General features: G+C 32.8%; 1 protein-coding gene across 2 annotated transcripts in view; it reads left to right on the top strand.

Moving 5' to 3' along the window:
• The window catches only part of LOC134692780 (zinc finger transcription factor lin-29-like), an 80,177-nt gene that overhangs the window by 42,977 nt on the left and 11,212 nt on the right, over positions 1-25,988 (top strand). For both annotated transcript variants that reach the window (XM_063553310.1, XM_063553309.1), the window contains one exon: positions 9,638-9,898. In XM_063553310.1, coding sequence (XP_063409380.1) covers positions 9,638-9,898 — 261 coding nt within the window. The remainder of the gene's footprint in view (positions 1-9,637; positions 9,899-25,988) is intronic.

The raw sequence follows: 25,988 nt of genomic DNA on the forward strand, positions 1-25,988 counted from the left end.
TTACATAACATAGCACTACAAATATTTTGTAGACTTCAAGTCTGGCATTTTACCCCTCCAGATAAGTTGAGTAGGTATAAAAAATGTACCGGACAACTTGTTACGTTAGTCTAATAAATACTCTAGTTTGATTGGTAGATATCTATAGATGTTATAGACACAAAAAAGAGAGACATTTTCTTAAATATCGGTAAGAAGAAAAAACCTACTCAGCATATTTACAGAAATGTGTCAGATTGGACGGGTTTTTGTATGTCAAAAAAGTATATAGCAGCACATGGGTATATGTAGAAAAAGTATCAGAATTTTAAAAATTACCTGGGGGACACATGGTTTTAGTTGCAATTGTTATCCTGTTCTTTTTTCTTACAGTTCTTTGATATTTGAATATAATTTTATTTTGGATGTAACACATCTTCTGATTGGCTGGCATTGTTTTGTTTATCAGATCATAGGCATAATTTTGTCATGTGACCGTGACGTCATCAACATATTTTCATGGTTTTCTCTGGTTTAAGATCGAATTTAGAATGCCAGGTGGGTTATTCAGTGTACACCACATTTTTATGTTATTTCTTCATAGACAGAAAAAATATAACAGTTATTCCTTAAATAAAAACAACTAGATGTCACATGGTATGATGGACTAAATAAGACAAATAAACACCAAAAACCAAATGTTGTAGTTGCAAGCAACTTAATGCGAAGGACCTCAGAAATGAGTAAATTTTTTTCATATTAAAATTAAAGAACCATGCATGTATATGAAGTACAAGCAGTGACTTAATGTTTAACAGATGTAGAACACATATTGATGATGGTCATGATGAACTGTATATAGTTTTATACCTAAGATGTGGTATGAGTGTCAATGAGACAACTCTCCATTAACTGTTTAGTCATCAAGTTTGTTAAAAGGTAAAATAAGAAATGGATGTTGAACGCAATGATCTTTGTAACTTACATACTAGAATATATTTGAAAAATTGATACAAAAAAAAACACAAAGAATTGCATGGTAATAGCTGTTAGCACTTTCAAGCACCTTATGATCACTTCTCCAAACAGTTTTATAATAAAAGTTACTATGTGAAAATGTGGGCACAATTTGGTTATGTCACATTAACAGCAGTTGAAATTTACATTTGATTCACCTGCAGCTAAATGAATTCCCAGATAGAGTATTTCTGTTTAGCATTTAAATTTTAAAAATGGATACCGATATATGCTTAATTCTCCCTTTCCCCATAGATCAAAGTGTTCACTCACTGACTCACTCACTAGTGCATGTGATATTTCTGACTGTTGGGGTCACTTAAAGGTTGTAAACAGTGGTGGATACAGAAATTTTCGTAAGTGGGGCCCACTGACTACCTAAGAGGGGGTCTGCTCCTGTCATGCTTCTGTGATTCCCTATTTAATAAACCAATTTTTTCCCATAAAAGGGGAGAAGGCCTCCACCCCCTAAATCCGCCTCTGGTAAATATACACTCTGAAACTGCCAAAGAGGGATATTCCTGTTTGCCTTATATAATTTTCTTTAAATGTTCAGCATATTGCCAATATATAACAGATCAGGAACATATCATATAAGTTAGATATATTGTTCCCAGAACAGATTAAGAGTTTTACAAGACATTCATGCATTTAATTTAAATATCTTTCCAGATTTAAATGTCATAGATATCAATAGATATTTGTACTCATAATATACATAGTATATTGTACTTGTATATTTTTTTATGCTGATTTGAATAGTCAAACTGTAAAATAACATACAAATCAACATCTGACATTTAAGGATGGTCATAACTATTTATACTTGTAAGTTACCCATAGGTCAGCAAGTTTGTCATAAATTAGAAGAAAAGACTAACAATTCAGTGGTCAGTCCAGGATTTTGGAAAGGGGGATGAAGTTTTAAAGATCGGCAAGAGGAGCGACGGCTAAAAAAATTTGGGACCTTTTTGGGGATAAAAACATGAAAATAAGCATAATATTAATGGTTCCTGGCGTGGGGCATGTATATTTTGTAGTTGCTGTAAAGTGTAAGGGTTGAACATTTTCGATGCTGTATTCTCTTTATTAATTGTCTATCATAAAATGATAGTATTGATCCAAAGCTATGTACTGATAAACTTGATGTGAAACTTGTCAGTAAAAACTATAGACATTGAAAATTCTCGCTGTTTTGTTGTAAGTTAAGTTGTCATAATCTCACAGATTTCTTATTGTAAACAAGATATACGCCAGGCTATTCAATGAAATTTAGAATATGACAGACACCAGTTAAAAGAAAAGACAAAGATGCAATTTTTATCCAAATGTTTGGTTGATAATTCACCCAACACAATTAAGGGAACTTGCAGGGTTTCCAAATCAACCAAAAACTTGATATGGTTTCAGAGGAGATGTTACACGCTCAGTGAAATTGGTCTCTTTATTAAGGTCAAGGAACAGTAAATGGGCTATGTCGCAGATTTTGCTAAAAAATTGCATACAACCTTGGCTTGTTGAACTACAACTGAAAATCGAAAAAATAATGCATTTATCTCAATTGTTATTTGAAATATTACTGATTGAATTCTTACAAAATGGGTGAACATTTGTATAGAAAGCACATGAAATCGGCGAAAACCCTTCTAAAATTTGTCTTAAAATCGCCAAATCTCTAATTCTACTCCATAGATTTTTCTTAAAAAACTATATGTTGTTGATACACAAATTTCCGTTATAATGATGCAAAATAAAGATAGGGTCACCGACTTCGTTTTTACGATATTCATCATTCAAAGTTGCGTTCTAAGTGAAAAAATCGAACAAAACGTCGAAATAATCGTAACGTTATCGCGTTGCAGGCCGTACAACGTTGATTTTTGACGTTTTTCACTACCAACAAGGTAAAAAATTGATTGTTGGACAAAAAACGAAGTCGGTGACCCTATGATTATTTTATATCATTAAAACAGAAATTTATGTGTCAACAATATATAGTTTTTTAAGAAAAATCTATGGAGTAGAATTAGAGATTTGGCGATTTTAAGACAAATTTTAGAAGGTTTTTCGCCGATTTCATGTGCTTTCTATACAAATGTTCACCCATATTAAAAGAAATCAATCTGCATTTTTTCAGATAATAAAAGAGATAAATGTATTATTTTTTCGATTTTCAGTTGTAGTTCAACAAGCCAAGGTTGTATGCAAATTTTTAGCAAAATCTGCGACATAGCCCATTTACTGTTCCTTGACCTTAAGTAGTATATATATAAATACTTGTATACCAATGGGTCAACAAGTTCTTCAAACTGAAATATAACAGAACAACCATTTAACCACGATCCAACAATTAAATGGCCATAACTATATATATATTTGTATACCAATATCTTAACTAGTTTGTCAGACTTAAGAACAGCTAAGTATTACGTCTCATACAATTTTTTTTTCTCCCTTTAATCTTGCCATTTTCATGTTTTGTTTATAACATTAGCTGGCCTTTGAAATCTTATATAACACTGCTCAATGTTTTTATAAGTCTATTGTAATTTAGCACTGGCTGAATTCAATGCTGTAGATCTGTAATCTTCTCTCTTATGAAACATCAGGGAAAATCAATGCTATTTCTTTACAAATTGATGGATAGAAAAAATAAAGTAAAAGTTTATTGCATCAAATCAGAATGACAAGACTCTGCAGAAATGTTTTTTTATTTTTGTGTAATATTAGGTTGCACATATTGATTTTCAAGAATAACTGCATTTATACATAACTTCAGATCCTTCATCAAAGCCATCAATTCTATATTTAGGGCTAATCAATATACAAATTTGTATTAATACAATTATTATATTTTTATCTTGATTTTTATTGAGGTTAATTCTTAGATGAGTTGAGTTACCTATTGTGATTTGTATATTGAATGAGTTATATAAGTAAAGTGACTGTCATTGAGTTTTTATTCTAAATGATTAATATTTCAAAGTTAACTTAAGCATCTCTTAAATACTAATAAAAATTGAAGATGATTTTGTAAGTGAATTGATTTATTCTTTTATATGATGGGGAATTGACAGTTATATTTATGATCTGTTATTATAGACCATTTCATAGTAATTTTACATTTTCTCAATGTAGGAGTAAAATGAAGCTGTACTCCAAGCCTCTTTATCTATACTCACGAAAAACTCAAAAGTTATCAATTAAAAAAAGTAAAAAGGGAAATTAATTGATAGACTTATTGATAATCATATTTACATGAAGTAACACTTCTCAATGTCAAGCAAAGAAATAAAACATAAATAGAAACTGTAAAGTGCATTATATTTTCTCAGGGATTAAATTTTGCAATTTTTATTGCTAAACCTGTTTGTGAGGATTTATTTTTCATGTTTTTCTAGTGTCTAATTTTGATCCCCAATCAAATAGAACTTTTCTGAGGGGGAACTCCACATAACAATTGTAGAAAATATGAAGATAAACACATTGTTTTTGTCAACACTTCTTAATATAATATTCATATACTGACTGTCAGTTCTTTGTAATAAATCTTTGTCTTCTACTGTCACTAAATTGTTGCCTTCTATTTTCAGTTAACCATTTCCTTATACTGTCAGTAAAACTTTGTCTTATCTTTCACTGTCAGTTAATCTGCCTTCTATACTGTAAGTAAAACTTTGACATATCTTCTGTCAGTAAATCTTTGTCTTATCTTCTATCAGTAAATCTTTGTCTTCAACTGTTAGTAAACCTTTGTCTTAGTCATTCCATTGTCAGTGAATCTTTGTCTTCTACTGTCAGTAAATCCTTGTCTTATCTTTTACTGTCAGTAAATCCTTGTCTTCTGTTGTCATTAAATCTACCTTCTACTGCCAGTAAATATTTGTCTTATCTTCTACTATCAGTAAATATTTGTCTTATCTTCTACTATCAGTAAATATTTGCCTAATACTGTCAGTAAATGTAAATCTTTGTCTTATCTTCTCTCAGTACATCTGCCTTCTACAACCAGTAAATATTTATCTTATCTTTTCTGTCATTAATTCTTTGGCTTATCTTCTACTGTCAATAAATCTTTGGCTTATCTTCTACTATCAGTAAAACTTTGTCTTACATTTTAATGTCAGTAAATATTTGTCTTCTACTGTCAGTAATGATTTGCCTTCTACTGCCAGTAAATATTTATCTTTTATCTTTACTGTCAGTAAATCTTAGATTGTCCTATCTTCTAATGTCAGTAAATCTTTTTCTTATCTTTTACTGTCAGTAAATCTTTGGCTTATCTTCTACTGGCAGTAAACCTTTGTTTTCTGCTATCAGTAAATCTGCCTTCTACTGGCAGTAAATCTTTGACTTCTGCTGTCAGTAAATCTTTGCATTCTACTGTCAGTAAATATTTGCATTCTACTGCCAGTAAATAATTGCCTCCACTGTCAGTAAATGTTAATCTTTGTCTTATTTTGTCAGTAGACTTTTGCCTTCTCTGAGTGAGTGTCAGTTTGTATAAATCTTGTGACACCACCCACATTTTTGTAAAATAAGAGTTTATTCAACCTTTATTAGATTTTTTTTATAGAAAACTTGATAACCTTATTAGGTAAGATGAATGGTGAAGACCTAGTAGAATTGGTTATAGGTGTCAAGAAATCAATGCTATTAGGATGCAGGGTTAACATCATGGAATCACTTGTCGTAAATTTCAATTTCTGTTAAAATTTCCATGTTAATACTACCATTAACTGAAGAGGAGTGTTATGAGTTTTAGTAGGCAGGAAGAAAAGCCGGGAGTAATAATTAGTTTTTTTTCAAGCGAACAGAATGTGCAGCGTTTAAATTAACTTAGGATCCAGACAACGTTTTAAGATCTGGTTTTTCCAGAAAATAATCACGGAAAATCCCACTCTTAATACTCGTAGAAATACTATAGGAACGCCACAGAAATCTGTAATAAACAGAAAAAAGAATGATTGCTTTTAAGTATGATAATTTAAATGTCTTGAAGATATTTGATTAACTTTTTTTCTGTTGATAATCAATTATTGGCCTAAATTTTTTTCCCTGATGCATTTTTGCACAAAAGTTATCAATTACCCCTGGCTGATTTTGTTTTAATGATGTCAATGCGTTTATTAGCTGAATGACGGAGGCAAAACTATTTAGTAAAGCTTTCAGAAACAGACATCAATGAGCAGGTTTTGACAGTGAATGAATTGAAAATTTTAGGATTCTTTTATTTTTACAAAATGGAGAAAAAAATCTAATTGGAAATATATTGATGATTAAAAGGAAAATAAACATGTGACAAGATATTCAAGGTCAAGATCGTTAAATGTAAACAATAATAACAACAGATTCTGGTTTTACTGGATCCTAATAAAAGTAAACCAGTACAGCTGAAAAACAAGATAAACATCTGCTGTGGATTCACTTAATTTTCATGGAAACCAATTTTTATAGAATTGAAGAACAATTCTATCTTTGTTATGTGGATACTTGTTTTTGTGTTTTTTTTTGGACTTCAATTTGAATTAAAACTAAAATTTGAATATGATATATAAAAAAGAATCTCATTTGGAAAATGTATTCAAAATAAAAAAAGATAGTGATGTGAATATTAATTAACATATTTTAATTGTCAATATATTATTTTTATTTCTAATTTAGATTTATTTTATTAAGAATAGCTGAATTTTAGTATGGTAAGCATTCATAAAATTTCAATTTTAAACGGTTTATTCCCTCCAATCAGATTTTACTTAGTCGTTGAACAAAGTAAAAGACAGAATTAAGCAACCCATCAGGCAGAGCTTAAAAAAACATTGAAGTTTTGTTCTATTTAATCATAAGCAGTTTCTGCTTTTATATATAAGTATTATAAAAAAGAGGTTCTGGTTATTTGTCAATGAAGCAGCCAGTGAGAGCTCAACACAAAATAGACTAAAGTTTTCTGTGCATATTCTAATCAGAATAAGGGATATCGACTCCTTATTAAGTGCAACAACTACCGTTAGTTATAATTTAATGTAAGTGCAAGTAGATGTTTGTCCTCTCAAACAGGTGAGACATACTTAAGTGTAAAAAGTTTATCGATATTTACAGTTCATTACACAAACACGGAAAAGCACAATAATATATACTCTAATTAAAATCGGGAAGTCTATATATAGTTTTAAATTGCAAGTTCATAAGCAAGTTCTAGAGTTAAGTTTTGATGCACTTTTTGGCTATTTGTCCTCCGTTATTGGACATCACAGTGGGTCTCATTGGGGTCTAAGAATGACGCGGGATTGCTGATTTTTTGTAAGCATGACACGTGAAAGTCAAATTATTGTGCCATGAAAAAGGAAAATGGAGTCTAGCAGGACCTGGGAAATTACAAAAAAATGAGAATTGCTTAGTACATAGCGTAAGCGGGATACGGGAATCTGTCAAAACAGTAAGTGGGATCCGGGATCAGAACCCCCCCAATGAGACCCCCATCACAAAGCTTCCTGTAAAATTTGGACATCATAATAGACAATATCTGACGCCAAAATGGAAAAGTGATTGTTGTAGGACGTCAAGAGACACAGATTCTTGATGTACTCAGTGTGGATTTCCGAATAGCGATAATTAAGGTCTTTAAGTTGGTCTTGCTGTAAATGAAATTAATCAAATACAGATCAAAGAGTAGGTGTAATATGTTTGAATCTCTGAGTTTTTAAGTTTGTGAAAATAAAGTGTATAGGTCATCAGTGGTGGATCCAGAAATTTTCATAAGTGGGGGCGCACTGATTGACCTAAGAGGGAGCCCCGCTCCAGTCACGCTTCAGTGATTACCTATATATGCAACCAAATTTTTTCCCAAAAAAGGGGGGCCCCCTAAATCTGCCTCTGGTCATGATAAATTATACAATTATTTTACCCCAAAAATTATTTTAAGTTTGGACTTACACATATTCTTTTAACAAATTTTATGTCAGTTACATTAGATTGATGCAGGTATGTTGCTCATTGGGAATATTAGTTATATACTGAACCAGTTGATCAAAGTCATGTGGCAAAATGGACTGGTAAAATTTTACCCTCTAATTTTATATTTTTTAATATTTAAAGTTATATTGGTGTCCTTTCTATACATTGATTGTAAAATGCCAAATGACATAATCTTCACACCAGAATTTATATCAAACAGGATATCACCTTTCCTTTCCTATTGTTTTTTTTCCCAGATGATGTTTGGACTGGTTTTTAATGAAGTGTACATTACTGTACGGTGACCTATAGTAAATATTTATTTCTACGTCATAATGGTCTTTGGTGTAGAGTTGTCTCATTAGCAATCATACCACATCTTCTTATGTTTATATGAGTTCAATAATGAGCATGTTTATAGTGACATCTCCGCTTTACAAATTATGTAAAATAATCTTTGCTAAAATGTTTTTACTGATATCATAAATTATTCAAATCTGTTACATAATATTTTATCACAAATGTAGGGATTAAAAATTCCTTTGATAGGAATTTATAACGAAATAGTATTTCACACCAAGCTTAATATGGTTATATAGTTACATATAGTCAAACGAATTGTACTTTTTCTGATCGTATCTTCTTTTAGCTGTAATAAATTTATTGCCAAAAGTTTTAAAACAGTGGTTTACTAACCATATTTGTCCTAAAGTGAACCATGATGTTCTTTTAAAATAAAGTAACTTTTGATGGTTTCAACTATTGCAGTACTTTCCTAATGAATATTTGTAGATGTTTATTTATAGTTTTAGTCTTACAAGAGACAAAAAAAAATCTGCAAAACATTTTACACTTCAAGCTTGTTTCATTAACTCAATGGAGCACAATGATTGAACTATATTTGTACCATTATACATGTACATTGTCCAGTGCTTCCTTGATCTTGATACTGTCCACTACAATAACTAAGCTATAAAGATGTTGTAGTAGTAGATAACACATATTATGCAATAGTTCACTATTTAATACATGTTATGCAAATTTCAATAGTTGATACACATGGTACAAGTATACTGTCTACTCCTTGTGTTCTAAACTGTGTACAGGTTTCTTTGAGTGTCAAGTCTTTTTACCCTTTGTTTGTACTGTGTACGGCCGGCTTAGGGGGAGGGTTTGGCACCAACAAACTAGTTTAACCTCTCCATATTTTGTAATGTCTGTCCTAGGTCAGGAGCCTGTTATTCAGTTTTTGTCGTTTTTAATGTATAACCTATTTGTTTTTCATTCAATTTTTTGGGGTACATAAATCAGGCCATTATAGTAGTCTTGCTAGAATTGTTTTACATTTGTCATTGCAGGGCCTTTTATAGCTGATAATGCAGTAGGAGCTTTGCTGTTGTGGAAAGTTGTCTGAATCTCTTTTATATTATGTGTTTAAATTGTTATCATTTTCTATATCAATAAAATTGAGAATGGAAATGGGGAATGTGTCAAAGAGACAACAACCCGACTACACAGCAGACAGTCGAAGGCCACTAACAGGTCTTCAATGCAGCTAGAAACTCCTGTACCCTGAGGTGTTCTTCAGCTGGTGTTTAAACTGTAATCATTTTCTCATGTTTCTATATCAATAGTTCACTCTTTCATTTTCTATATCAATAGTTCACACTTTTATCTTCTTTTTCAGATCTTCAAAGACAGCACATAACCAGCTCAGACTTGATCCCTAATGGCACAGCACATCACGACTTACAGGTCCAACCTGAATCAACGACACAGCTAGATCGCAATCATCTTTGTCCTACATGTAGTAAAGGCTTCAAAAGCAAGCAGCAGTTAGCTCAACATAGTCTAGTCCATACCAATATACGCAAATATGTCTGTTCCTATTGTGATAAAGCTTTTAAACAGTTGTGTCATCTACAGCAGCATGTCCGTATTCATACAGGTAAGTTTATAGAATTTAGTGTCAATTACAGCAGCATGTCCGTATTCATACAGGTAGGTTTATAGAATTTAGTGTCATCTACAGCAGCATGTCAGTATTCGTACAGGTAGGTTTATAGAATTTAGTGTCATCTACAGCAGCATGTCCGTATTCATACAGGTAGGTTTATAGAATTTAGTGTCATCTACAGCAGCATGTCCATATTCATACAGGTAGGTTTAAAGAATTTAGTGTCATCTACAGCAGCATGTCTGTATTCATACAGGTAGGTTTATAGAATTTAGTGTCATCTACAGCAGCATGTCTGTATTCATACTGGTATGTTTATAGAATTTATTGTCATCTACAGCAGCATGTCCGTATTCATACATGTAGGTTTATAGAGTTCAGTGTCATCTACAGCAGCATGTCCGTATTCATACAGGTAGGTTTATAGAATTTAGTGTCATCTACAGCAGCATGTCCGTATTCATACAGGTAGGTTTATAGAATTAAGTGTCATCTACAGCAGCATGTCCGTATTCATACAGGTAGGTTTATAGAATTTAGTGTCATCTACAGCAGCATGTCCGTATTCATACAGGTAGGTTTATAGAATTAAGTGTCATCTACAGCAGCATGTCCGTATTCATACAAGTAGGTTTATAGAGTTTAGTGTCATTTACAGCAGCATGTCCGTATTCATACAGGTAGGTTTATAGAAATTAGTGTCATCTACAGCAGCATGTCCGTATTCATACAGGTAGGTTTATAGAATTTAGTGAAAAAAACAGTTACAGTGTCACTGTGTAGTTTCAGGTAAATGTTTTGTTAAGGATGCCTTTTCTAATAAGCTGCTGTCTTTGTTTTGCAGTTAGGTTGTCACTTAAGGTGGTACCCAACACTTTCGCTAAAATAAATTTGGCTCGTTTAATTTTCATAAAATTTTGGCAAAGAATTTACTTAATTTGACCCTTTGACAAAAAAATAAAAATTTCAAAAAATTTGAACCAACCAATTTATCAGAAAAATTACACTGGTTATATAACAGTTTCACAAACCCTAATTTTTATCATTGAGAAGCTTAATACATGTATTCCCTTAACAACGCAACGTAATTAAAGTGTTTAGCCAATTTTACAGAGTTATCTCCCTGTAGTGTAAGGTACCACCTTAAAGATAGAAATTGAGGAAAATCTTTGATTGATTGATTGGTGTTATCATCCCTTTTAGCACTATTGTGCTCTTTTGTGACGGTCAGTTTTTATTGGTGGTGGAAGCGAGTGTGTTCCAAGAGACTCACAGCCTTCAGTAGGAATACTGACAATCCTTGTAAATTAAGATTGGTCAGTTGAGTGCACCTGATCTGTGCATGGATTCAAATGCACATCCTCAGACAGGCTTGAATTGTGAAACAGTAGTTGGACTACTTAGACCACTGGGCCAATGTGCCCCACAGAAAACCATTGTATGCTTGAATATGTCCCATAATGGTAAAAAAAGAAAAATTATTAGCAAGATAGTCAAATGTATCAGATATTTGAGTAATGACTGTTGAAGATATTACTTTGAAAGGTGCACATGGGCAATAATAATCCCCTTTTAATAGTGCATACACACTACATTAGTTAAGGCAATTAAATTGTCAAATAAAAATGTATTAGATAGTTAAAATAAATGACTCATTTAAATTGGTAGAATCTATCATACAATAGTTTAAAATACAATATGTCTGATTAAATTTTAGATTTTCAAATATTTTTTGCCTCAAGCACATGAAAGAAACATTTAATTGTCTAAATACACATCTGGTGCTATAAAATTGGTACAGTTATCGTTATTATGAAACAATCCCAATAATTTGCACTATTTTTCAATTGATAATGTTTTGAGATAATATAAACAATGGTTGTCACAGGTTGAAAACAGTTGGAACAGTACATTTTTATAAAAATTAAATATGCAAAAATATTTAAAATAAATTAAAACAGAACAAATTATTCCATTGTGTTATGTAACATGTAGACACAGTCTGTTGATTCCACTATAATAACTTATGCGTGTGACATTCAAGGACGTGGCAGTGTGTAAACATGTGCTAATATGAAATTTACGAGGGATATTTCCCCTTAGCATTAGAAAAAACCCATAAACGTGTTTATTATCCCCATGGTATGTATATATGTATGACTGGCTCATCCTTATATTACAACTTTAAAATATTTGTGGTTGATTTTTTAAATCAGTTTTTTTGGTTATTTTTATCGAGGATTGTATGTTTTGATATAAGTAGGGCATACATAGATAAAATGAATGCCTTAAATGCACCTGTAACCTATTAATTGGAATTTTAGCCATATTCCATGTACAGTTTTAAGGTTCTACTGATACTGATGATTAAACAGAGGCACACTCACTGTGAACCTAACCTGGGATTTTTTTTATTTTTATTCAAAATTAATTTAGGTTAATGTCCCCTGTGTTGTTATTTCTGCCTTGTGCATGTAGTTTTATCATCATATTATGTAATTTCCCTGCAACCAGGTTGCATAAATGTAAATAGTTTTGCATGGAGCTTGAAAAAAAGTTTAATTTTTTGTCATACGAATTTCTCACTTATTAAGTATGAGTATGAAATGACTTTTTTGTAATTGGGTTTCTTGCAAGGTCTTCTGCATTTGAATAATAATGTTTGTCTGTCAACAGAGTTACTTCACTTGATATCAACCTCATTTCATGGATCAGTGATCAAAATTAAAGTAACATGGTCAGTTTCTCAAATTCTGTAAGCAGTAAGTCAACTTTATTTGGTGAACTGAATGATTGTAAAGTGTACATGTCAGTTTTAGCATGAATTTAAATTCTGCTGAGGAAAGAACAAAAATTTGACTAAAGCAATTTTGTAGATCTAACATTGAGGGGGAGGGGGTAGGACCTTTTTCCGGAGGTCAGGATCAGATTTTTAACCCCAGTATACCCCCCAGTCCCCTCAACATTGTTGGGCTAAATTTCTTCCTAAGTATAATTGTGTAACAATATTTTAAGAAACCAATGAAGGTTTGACAAGTGCATTAGAATAACTTGACATTTTGAAACAATACATGTTTTACACTAAGTATAAACTTTATATTTGATTTGAAAGACTGTTAGTAATTCAAATGTTGTGTTTTCCAGGCTTTGCTTAAATGCCATTGAAGTTTTTTGGCTATTGTGGTTATGTTATTAAAAATAACAAACCACAGGTTCAAATTTAGATCTATCTATGATAACATCCATTGTTTAATAGTTTGCCCAGAGATCAATTCAGAAACCATTAATTTAGAAACAGTAATAATTTCTACTGTCTATTTTGTGACATGTTATATACAGAGCGAAATGTTTATATCTTCTTACAAAATGATTATTTTTTTACCTCAGCTTTTGGATTTATATCCCTTGAAAATTCCTGAAAGTTTTGCCAAATACAACTAATGCAATCTTTTCGTGTAGTAAAAAAAAAAGTATTTAGAAACTTTAAAGTTTTGCAAACAGTTTATTCATAATTATGACCTTGCATATCAATGCTAATTCATGTCAACACAGAGGTGCTGACTACTGGACACCCTCGTGGAATAAACACTAGTCTGAGATAGATTTGTTGGGATGAGGAAATTAACACTCTCCTATACAGACTCACTTTTGCTCACTCATGCCCTCATTAATCAATATCCTAGATATAACCCTGCATGCTGCAATACAAATAATGTTCTAATGACAAAATGAAAATAACATACAAACACAAAGATCATTGAATTTAAGGTGGTACCTAACACTACAGGGAGATAACTCTTTAAAATCAGCTAAATGTTTTCATTACATTGCGTTGTTACGGGAATATTAAGCTTCTCAATGATCAAAATTAGTGTTTGTCAAACAGCTATACATGTATAACCAGTGTTATTTTTCTGATGATATGATTGGTTAAATTTTTAATAAATTTTGATTAATTTTTGTGAAGATGTTGGGTACCACCTTGAAAGCCATTGTCATTATCAATCAACTAATCAATTTAGAGAGAGTAGAAAAAATATGATCCTCAAATACAATTTCATTCATGATGAGAAAATTAGTCTGCATGGTTTTACACATTTATGATGGCTGCTGAAGAAATTCCAGTTATCTTCAACAGAAGGTTAGCTAATTTCTCAAATAAAACACAGCAAAACAAAATTATAGAAGAAAAGACAATATAGATTGACTTGGCTCAACCATACACAAAATCAAAGACAATATAGATTGACTTGGCTCAACCATACACAAAATCAAAGACTGTGAATAGATAATAGACTATAAAATTCACAAAATGAAAGACAATTGTTTAAAAGACTACTGTAAATTCAGAAATTATTGCGAGGTTTTTATTATTGCGAATAATGCGACTGAGTTGTAAACGCAATAATTAAAACTCGCATTTTGTAATATTTTAACTGAATTAAGCATGACTTTTCTCAAAATCGTAAAAATTAAAATCGCATTCAAGCGTAAAATGACAAAATCGCAATAAAAAATGCACGCAATAATTTCTGAATTTACAGTATACCATGCAAAAATACATTGCTAGAAGATAACAGGCTTTTCCATACACAACAAAGATAATAGATAACAGACTATAGTATTAAAAAAATCAGAGACAGATAACCAACTATACCACACGCAAAATCAAAGCTTGTAGAAAACAGACTTTACTATTCAAATAAACAAAGACATTAGATAACAGACTATACCATACACAGATGCAAAGACAAAAGTTAATAGACCATACCATACAGAGAAGTAATGATAATAAAAACCAGACTATACCATGTACAAAAATAAAGACAATAATTCACACAAAAGCACAGACAACAGATTACAGACTTTACTAGAAACATGAGCATATATAACAGATTGCAGATCTTACCAAACTCAAATCCAAAGACAACAGAATGTAGACATTAGATAACAGACTATATCAGACACAAAAGCACAGACAACAGATTGCAGACTATACCAGACACATAAAGAAAGACAAACAGAATGCAGACTATACCAGACACATAAGCACAAACAACAGATTGCAGAGTATACCAGACACATAAGCACAAACAACAGATTGCAGACTGTACCAGACACTAAAGCACAGACAACAGATTGCAGACTATACCAGACACAAAAGTACAGACAACAGATTTCAGACTATATCAGACAGGAATGCATAGACAAACAGATTGTAGACTATACCAGACACATAAGCATAGACAACAGATTGCAGACTATACCAGACACAAAAGCACAGACAACAGATTGCAGACTGTACCAGACACATAAGCACAAACAACAGATTGCAGACTATACCAGACACGAAAGCACGAACAACAGATTGCAGATTATACCAGACACGAAAGCACAGACAACAGATTGCAGACTATACCAGACACGAAAGCACAGACAACAGATTGCAGATTATACCAGACACGAAAGCACAGACAACAGATTACAGACTATACCAGACACAAAAGTACAGACAATGGATTTCAGACTATATCAGACAGGAATGCATAGACAAACAGATTGCAGACTTATAATACCAGACACATAAACATAGACAACAGATTGCAGACTATACCAGACACAAAAGTACAGACAACAGATTGCAGACTGTACCAGACACTTAAGCACAGACAACAGATTGCAGACTATACCAGACACATAAGCACAAACAACAGATTGCAGAGTATACCAGACACATAAGCACAAACAACAGATTGCAGACTATACCAGACACGAAAGCACAGACAACAGATTGCAGACTATACCAGACACAAAAGTACAGACAACAGATTGCAGACTATACCAGACACAAAATCACAGACAACAGATTTCAGACTATACCAGACACCAAAGCACAGACAACAGATTGCAGACTATACCAGACACAAAAGTACAGACAACAGATTGCAGACTGTACCAGACACAAAAGCACAGACAACAGATTACAGACTATACAAGACACATAAAGAACGACAAACAGATTGCAGACTATACCAGACACAAAAGCACAAACAACAGATTGCAGACTGTACCATACACAAAAGCACAGACAACAGATTACAGACTATACCAGACACATAAAGAACGACAAACAGATTGCAGACTATACCAGACACATAAGCACAGACAACAGATTGCAGACTGTACCATACACAAAAGCACAGACAACAGATTACAGACTATACCAGACACATAAGCACAGACAACAGATTGGGGACTATACCAGACACAAAAGCACAAACAACAGATTGCAGACTATACCAGACACAAAAGTACAAACAACAGATTGCAGACTGTACCATACACAAAAGTACAAACAACAGATTGCAGACTGTACCATACACAAAAGTACAGACAACAGATTGCAGACTATACAAGACACATAAAGAACGACAAACAGATTGCAGACTATACCAGACACATAAGCACAGACAACAGATTGCAGACTGTACCATACACAAAAGCACAGACAACAGATAACAGACTATACCAGACACATAAGCACAGACAACAGATTGGGGACTATACCAGACACAAAAGCACAAACAACAGATTGCAGACTGTACCATACACAAAAGTACAAACAACAGATTGCAGACTGTACCATACACAAAAATACAGACAACAGATTGCAGACTATACAAGACACATAAAGAACGACAAACAGATTGCAGACTATACCAGACACATAAGCACAGACAACAGATTGCAGACTGTACCAGACACATAAGCACAGACAACAGATTGCAGACTATACCAGACATATAAGCACAGACAACAGATTGCAGACTATACCAGACACATAATAAAAGACAACAGATTGAGGACAATACCAGACACATAAGCAAAGACAACAGATTGCAGACTGTACCAGACACATAAGCACAGACAACAGATTGGGGACTATACCAGACACATAAGCACAGACAACAGATTGCAGACTATACCAGACACATAAGCACAAACAACAGATTGCAGACTGTACCAGACACATAAGCACAGACAACAGATTGCAGACTATACCATACACCAAAGCACAGACAACAGATTGCAGACTATACCAGACACAAAAGTACAGACAACAGATTGCAGACTGTACCAGACACAAAAGCACAGACAACAGATTACAGACTATACAAGACACATAAAGAACGACAAACAGATTGCAGACTATACCAGACACAAAAGCACAAACAACAGATTGAAGACTGTACCATACACAAAAGCACAGACAACAGATTACAGACTATACCAGACACATAAGCACAGACAACAGATTGCAGACTGTACCAGACACAAAAGCACAGACAACAGATTACAGACTATACCAGACACATAAGCACAGACAACAGATTGCAGACTGTACCATACACAAAAGCACAGACAACAGATTACAGACTATACCAGACACATAAGCACAGACAACAGATTACAGACTATACCAGACACAAAAGTACAGACAACAGATTGCAGACTGTACCAGACACAAAAGCACAGACAACAGATTACAGACTATACAAGACACATAAAGAACGACAAACAGATTGCAGACTATACCAGACACAAAAGTACAAACAACAGATTACAGACTGTACCATACACAAAAGCACAGACAACAGATTACAGACTATACCAGACACATAAGCACAGACAACAGATTGGGGACTATACCAGACACAAAAGCACAGACAACAGATTGCAGACTGTACCATACACAAAAGTACAAACAACAGATTGCAGACTATACCAGACACATAAGCACAGACAACAGATTGCAGACTGTACCATACACAAAAGTACAAACAACAGATTGCAGATTATACCATACACCAAAGCACAGACAACAGATTGCAGACTATACCAGACACAAAAGTACAGACAACAGATTGCAGACTGTACCATACACAAAAGCACAAACAACAGATTGCAGACTGTACCATACACAAAAGTACAAACAACAGATTGCAGACTGTACCATACACAAAAGTACAAACAACAGATTGCAGATTATACCATACACCAAAGCACAGACAACAGATTGCAGACTATACCAGACACAAAAGTACAGACAACAGATTGCAGACTGTACCAGACACATAAGCACAGACAACAGATTGCAGACTATACCAGACATATAAGCACAGACAACAGATTGCAGACTATACCAGACACATAATAAAAGACAACAGATTGAGGACAATACCAGACACATAAGCAAAGACAACAGATTGCAGACTGTACCAGACACATAAGCACAGACAACAGATTGGGGACTATACCAGACACATAAGCACAGACAACAGATTGCAGACTATACCAGACACATAAGCACAAACAACAGATTGCAGACTGTACCAGACACATAAGCACAGACAACAGATTGCAGACTGTACCAGACACATAAGCAAAGACAACAGATTGCAGACTATACCAGACACATAAGCATAGACAACTGATTTCAGACTATACCAGACACATAAGCACAGACAACAGATTGCAGACTATATCAGACACATAAGCACAAACAACAGATTGCAGAGTATACCAGACAGGAATGCATAGACAAACAGATTGTAGACTATACCAGACGCATAAGAAAAGACAACAGATTGAGGACTATACCAGACACATAAGCAAAGACAACAGATTGCAGACTGTACCAGACACATAAGCACAGACAACAGATTGCAGACTATACCAGACACATAAGCAAAAACAACAGATTACAGACTATACCAGACACAAAAGCAAAGACAACAGATTGCAGACTATACCAGACACATAAGCAAAAACAACAGATTGCAGACTGTACCAGACACAAAAGCAAAGACAACAGATTGCAGACTATACCAGACAAATAAGCACAAACAACAGATTGCAGACTATACCAGACACATAAAGAAAGACAAACAGATTGCAGACTATACCAGAAACAAAAGCACAGACAACAGATTACAGACTATGCAAGACACATAAGCACAAACATCAGATTGCAGACTATACCAGACACATAAGATTACAACAGATTGACGACTATACCAGACACAAATGCACAGACAACATATTGCAGACTATACCAGACTCAAAAGTACAGACAACAGATTGCAGATTATACCATACACCAAAGCACAGACAACAGATTGCAGACTATACCAGACACAAAAGTACAGACAACAGATTGCAGACTATACCAGACACATAAGCAAAGACAACAGATTGCAGACTATATCAGACACATAAGCATAGACAACAGATTGCAGACTATTTCAGACACAAAAGCACGGACAACAGATTGCAGACTATTCTTAGCTGTACAAGCTTGAAAGTTGTGTCCATACTTGCTGTATCTGTTCAGAGTTTGATCTCTGTTGTTAAATGAAGCTAGGCCATGAATTTATGTACTTTAATTTTGTTGCACTGTGTTTAAGTGGGAGATGTACTTTTAATTTACTCTGTACTGCATTTCATGCATGTTATGCATTTAAAAATGCTCCTTAAAACCAGTAAAAACATGGATTGCATTTTAAAGAACATTATTGGAAGATTAAATGAAGCCATTTAAACTCAGATTAATATAATACATCAGGATATACAATTTCTGAAGTATAAGTATTACAAGTTAGAAAATAAAAAAAGATGAATTTATTCATATCAATTTATTCAAATAGAATTTTAAAGTTTGGAATATAATATAAAAGCAGTAATGGTGTACCAAAAAACCCACAATAATTAAGACATTCATTTAGTTTACATTGGGATATATAAATATTTATACGATTTTTTGTAAATCTTTTAGGAATAGTCCATAAAATCTTGATTGACTATGTCTTAGTAAATATATTTAATTCAAAGAGCTTATTTTATTTGAGGGGGACTTCAAAAAAGATATCCATTATTTAAAGAAACGGTGTGCAATTGATATCTATTTTTTCAAGAGGTTACCTACTCTGTGGTAAGACATCCAGGTAGTCGGTCAATTACCAGGGACCAGAATTAAAATCAAATATATAAAGGGTGCAATTTGGGTGGAAATTTTACTGCTTTCTGATAATTGAGTCATGTATAGCAAGCATTAAACAGCAAACTTTCCCTCAAAGTTGAACAGATAAAAATCTGGATTTTACTTACTTACGTTGCCCTTGCTTGACGGAGTACCTAAGGATGTCGAACCACAGAGAAAGTAACCTGTTGAAAATAAATAAATTCTGAAATTAAAAGTTGGTAATATGAAAAAAGTCAATTGATAATCTATTTATTTATTAAGGAACAATTAAAGGAGCCTGAATTAGTTGACATCTATTTATTTAAAGAAACAAAAGAAAAAATGATAATAGAATTTGAAATACAGTTGCCTTGAAGTTTTATGTTCTATTATTCAGACAGCATTACAGCCTAAAATCACTTTTTACTGTCAAGCCTGCAACTTTTGTTGCAGAAAGCTCGACATAAGGATAGGGATACTGTGGCGGCAGCATTAGCTAACTTCTTAAAAGCTATATATTTTAGAAGGTGGAAGACCTGGATGCTTCATACTTTGTATATAGATGCCTCATGTTACGAAGTTTCCGTCAGTCACATGTCCAATGTCCTTGACCTCATTTTCATGGTTCAGTGACTACTTGAAAAATTTAAGACTTTGGTTGGTGTGTGCGTACCTAGCAAGGTCCTTATGCCTGTCAGACAGCTATGGAAGGACTGTAAGGTGTGCATGTCCAACTGGCAGGTGTCATCTGACCTTGACCTCATTTTCATGGTTCAGTGGTTATAGTTGAAGTTTTTGTGCTTTGGTCTGTTTTTTTTTGTATACTGTATGCAATAGATCTACTATATTTGGTGTATGGAATGATTGTAAGGTGTACATGTGTAGCTGACAGGTGTCATCTGACCTTGACCTCATTTTCATTGTTCAGTAGTCAAAGTTAAGTTTATGATTTTAGTCTTTGTTTTCTGATACTAACTGCAATAGATCAACTATATTTGGTGTATGGAAATATTTTATGATCTATATGTCTGTCGAGCAGGTTTTATTTCACCTTGACCTCATTTTCACGGTTCATTGCTAATTGTAAATTATTTGTCTGCTTGGCATGGTTCATCTTACCTTGACCTCATTTGCATGGTTCATTGATCAAAGTTTTAAGTTATCTTGGTTAATGTTGAGTTTATGTGACAGTTGTAATAAAGCTTTATATTTAGGACTATCAACATAATATCAATGATTAGTAAAGAAGGCGACATTTCAGTGTGTGCACTCTTGTTTTTATCTATCCTATGATGGAAAGTTAGTTTTTTATTAGGTTCATCTCTCAGTTTCAACAAACGACTATACACATGTAGTTTGCTAGTATAATTTGGGGTTGAATGATCGGTGGTAGACAAGGTTAAAATCTATTATTATTTATTTAAATGATTTAATAATAATTTTTTTAGGTGGCCTATTTAAATAATTTTAAAATAGTAAAATCTATTTTATGTAAATTTTTGATGGGCTCTTTATTTTCCCAATGTTATGTAATATGACTTTTTATGTAATCCATGAAGCATGATAAAAACCAGACAGTTATTATCATTATCATTTTTATAATGCATCAAATCAGTCAATTTTACAGTCTGTTACTTTCACAGCTATATTTAGAATGAGTTGAATACCTTGTATCATATTTTCCCCAGTTTTAATATCTGTTCAAGCTGAAAAATTTGACTTTTAGTTTTGTGTAATTTTATAAGCAATATTTGCAAAGTTTGCATAATAGATATATACTAAATAAAATGCTTAGTATCAATTAAGTTTACTATTCAACATTGTCATCATTTAAAACAGTATATACTTTATAGCAGATTATTTATATATAAAGGATGTATATTTTGAACCAAAGTTCCAATTTTCACCAATCTGAGTTGGACAATTTTCCATGAGGTGAAAAAGACCTCCATCGATTTTTAAGATTAACAGGTCCAAGGTCAAGGTCAAAGCATTGTTTTTGAATTTATCCCTTTCTTTTTATTATGCCCCATTTATGGGCATTATTTTTTCTGGTTTGTAAGTCTGTCTGTCTGTTCTTTAGTCCATCAGTTCTTTGGTCCATCCATCAGTCCATTCGTCACACTTCAGGTTAAAGTTTTTGATGAAGTTGAAGTCCAATCAACTTGAAACTTAGTACACATGTTCCCTATGATATGATCGTTCTAATTAGAGATTTTGTGGATGTACTGGGGACACATTCTTGTTTAGCATGTTACTTCATTGCATTAGTTGTATTCATAAATGGATTAAATGACACATATTGTCTTGTGAAAAGTGCAAGCATGCAGAAGAGAATCCTTTTTAACCCTTCCCTCAACCCCTATTCCCTCTTATCTGCAATTGCAATTGCAATAATTTATGTTATCAAAAAAAATTAAAAAAATAGACAAATGAATTGACTAAATCTATCATTTTTACAGGAAGGACAAATGTGTTTAAAAATTAATCATAATTAGTATGACAGATTGAATGTGACTTTTGTTATATAAAAGTGTTACCGCTATAGGTGACAGACTTCATTGTAGATCTTATTTACGTTTTATATGTATTACCAGCACATGTGACCATATCCTGGTTAAGATGTTGTTTATTATTATTGATAGGAGGGCAACATTTCTATACATCAAATAACGAAAATTTAGATAAAAGTATTATTTCTACCTAATTGTGATAAAATTTATTTAAATTTTAAAATTTAAATTTATATTTTAGAAGAATATACTGTTTGAAGGACAAATGCATGAGAGTTCAGGATATTTTTTATTTGTTTATATATATATGTTGATGTGAGGTATTAAACCAACAGGCTATAAGAGGTCAACTGTATTTTGTTGTTTTACAGATCTTTTTGCTGAAGTTGTCTGTATAATTGATCATCACGAAAAATATCAACCTCAAAATAGGCAAAAAACAGAACTAAAATTTTTCAAACCGGTGAAGCAATAAATTGAGGCATTTAATTGACTCTTCTATTAAAACAAATACTCTCTGTGTAACATATATTCTGTTTATTTGACTAAATATCTTTTAATTGTATTCCATTACTCACTGAATGGACTACTACTCACTTTTTTACTACTAGTATGCTGTAAATAATTATCTAGTCCATTTGTCTTTTGTTAATTCTTAACTTTTATTAACTTTTCGCTAATGCACCATGTTGATTGCTATACTTTGACCTGTTATTGTTTACTTTTTTCAAATTGTAAGTGACTTGATGGAGAGTTGTCTCATTTACACTCATACCACATCTTTTTATATTGATTATATGCACATTGATAATCTTGTATTATATTGCATTTGTTTGTGTTTTATGTTTTTGAAAAGTGTAGAAAAATAAACACATTTAGTGTACAGAAAGAATTAGTAGACGTAACAAAATAGTTTCCTTGATATTATATATTTTTTGAAAAGTGTAGAAATAATTAAACACATTTAGTGTACTGAGAAAGAATTAGTTGACTACAAAATAATTTCCATGAAGTTTGATTCAAGGGCAACTAAGTCAAAATCATTCATCATGAAGGAACTATATAATGTATACCTTTATTTGGCAGACAAGGATTTAAGCTCCTAGGCATGGACAGTTAAAGATATTCTGTAGAAATTGCATAACCAAGAAGACAAATTTAGTTCCTTTTTTCCTAAACATGTCCCACTTATATAGTGATCCTTGCGGAAAAACATTCGACAATCATTAGGTGAATAGCATTATCTGGTAAATGAGACAACATTTTGCTATAGGCAGTACATGTATAAGTGATCAGCACTTCTTAATTAGTACTTGATAGAGCAATCAGGTTATTTAAGGAATTACTGGTAACAAAAATCAGCAGAAAGATTTTACATTCAATTTAATACACTCATCATAATGAATTGGATATTTTGTTACGGTTTATTGTTTATTTTGTAATTTACCGAATTCCAAAATTAAAGTCAACATCAACACCCCTCATGGGAGATATCCTCCATAAATAGTTGGCAAGTCTGCTATTACATAGGCTCTTGAAATTAGACCAGCCTTTAAGAATGTTACACAGGGTGAAGTAAATTTGATAGTCATGACCTCCCCGTTACTTAGGTTAAATATATTTGATAGCCATGGCCTCCTTGTTACTTAGGTTAAATATATTTGATAGCCATGGCCTCCTTGTTACTTAGGTTAAATATATTTGATAGCCATGACCTCCTTGTTACTTAGGTTAAATATATTTGATAGCCATGACCTCCCCGTTACTTAGGTTAAATATATTTGATAGCCATGACCTCCTTGTTACTTAGGTTAAATATATTTGATAGCCATGACCTCCTTGTTACTTAGGTTAAATATATTTGATAGCCATGACCTCCTTGTTACTTAGGTTAAATATATTTGATAGCCATGACCTCCTTGTTACTTAAGGTAAATATATTTGATAGCCATGACGCTCCTTGTTACTTAGAATAAATATATTTGATAGCCATGACCTCCTTGTTATTAGGTTTAATATATTTGATAGCCATGACCTCCTTGTTACTTAGGTTTAATATATTTGATAGCCATGACCTCATCGTTACTTAGGTTAAATATATTTGATAGCCATGACCTCCTTGTTACTTAGGTTAAATATTTTGATAGCCATGACCTCCCCATTACTTTATATATAATACTGTGGATTCATTAATTTTTTGTGGGAACCAATTTTCCTGGTTTGAGGAAAAGTTGCAATCTGTGGATATTTCATTTTGTTGTTTTGGCAGCCAAAGACTGCATACATTTGTTTAGAAAATTTGTAATTAGTTGATCATTTGATTTTTCATGGTTCCTTTGTTCCCACGGAATCCACGAACATTGGTATACAAGGAACAATAATGAATTCACAGTAGGTCACTATTGTAACTGGATAACATTACAACAAACTATACTCATCTTACAGACTAAATACAAATCATACTGGGCAAAAATGTAGTTTATATCCCTTTTTTTTTTAATTGTGATAAAAACTATGAGTCACCAACCCCCTACATTCCTGATATCCTATAGTTTTGTTCCTATATGACAACATAATCCATATAAATGTATGTGGCCTAGAGGTCAGATGAGTTTTTGTATAGGTAGACCATACAGTATGAGTTTCCTCATTGTTGAAACCTGTATCTTTGCCTAAAAAGTCATAAAACACTTAAAACAACAAATAATTTGCAAAAAAGAATTATTTATAAGAATACGGGGATCGTTAGATTTGGAGGTTGTAAAGAGTATCATTACAGGATAAGGTACCACTCATTCTGCTCCCAGAATGCAACATATAGATTTAAGGTCAAGGACCATTAAATTTGGAGCAAGGATAGATTGTCAGTGTAGGGTAAAATGAGTCCATGTGAGGTGGCACTCCTTCTGCTCCAAGCAGGCAGCATTTAGATTTAAGAGCATTAAGACTAAGCAAGCATAGATGGTCAACATAGTTTTATTTTCCTGTCAACTGTGTCCTTTCAGCACATTATAACTACTACTCAATGGTTCAGTTTACTTCTAATTAGCCAGATGTCTCCATTCCACATTAACATTTCATTCTCCTGCCTGTTATATTAGTGGCAAGACATTAATCATCATCAGTGAATCAATGTGTGTGCAAACCTTTTCAAATCTCTATATGTTCAATGGGAGACAACTCTCAATTTTTTCCTGCGATGGAATTCGTAGTGGATAGATCATAAGACCTTTATTTGTAAGATTAATAATTCAAGAAGGAATGTTCTCTTTTTTAATATTAATATTTGAAAATCTGGGCTAAATTATCATCAAACAAAATAAATGAATGTTTCTTTTTCAGCTATGAATTAATTACAATCACCTTTCCTTTGGCTTTGTTTCCAATTGAAATTTCAAAATTTCATGAGAACATTTTTGAAGGTCATGCAGAAATGGCTGGCAAATTGCATCAAAGAAAATGAAACTATTTTCATGTAAATTTGATCTTTGAGAGTCTGAGACAAAAAAGGTAAAAAAATAAGCCTAGATGAGCAATGGTGTTCAGA

This window comes from Mytilus trossulus, chromosome 12, assembly GCF_036588685.1.
Source record: "Mytilus trossulus isolate FHL-02 chromosome 12, PNRI_Mtr1.1.1.hap1, whole genome shotgun sequence".
Classification (NCBI taxonomy): Eukaryota; Metazoa; Mollusca; class Bivalvia; order Mytilida; family Mytilidae; genus Mytilus; species Mytilus trossulus.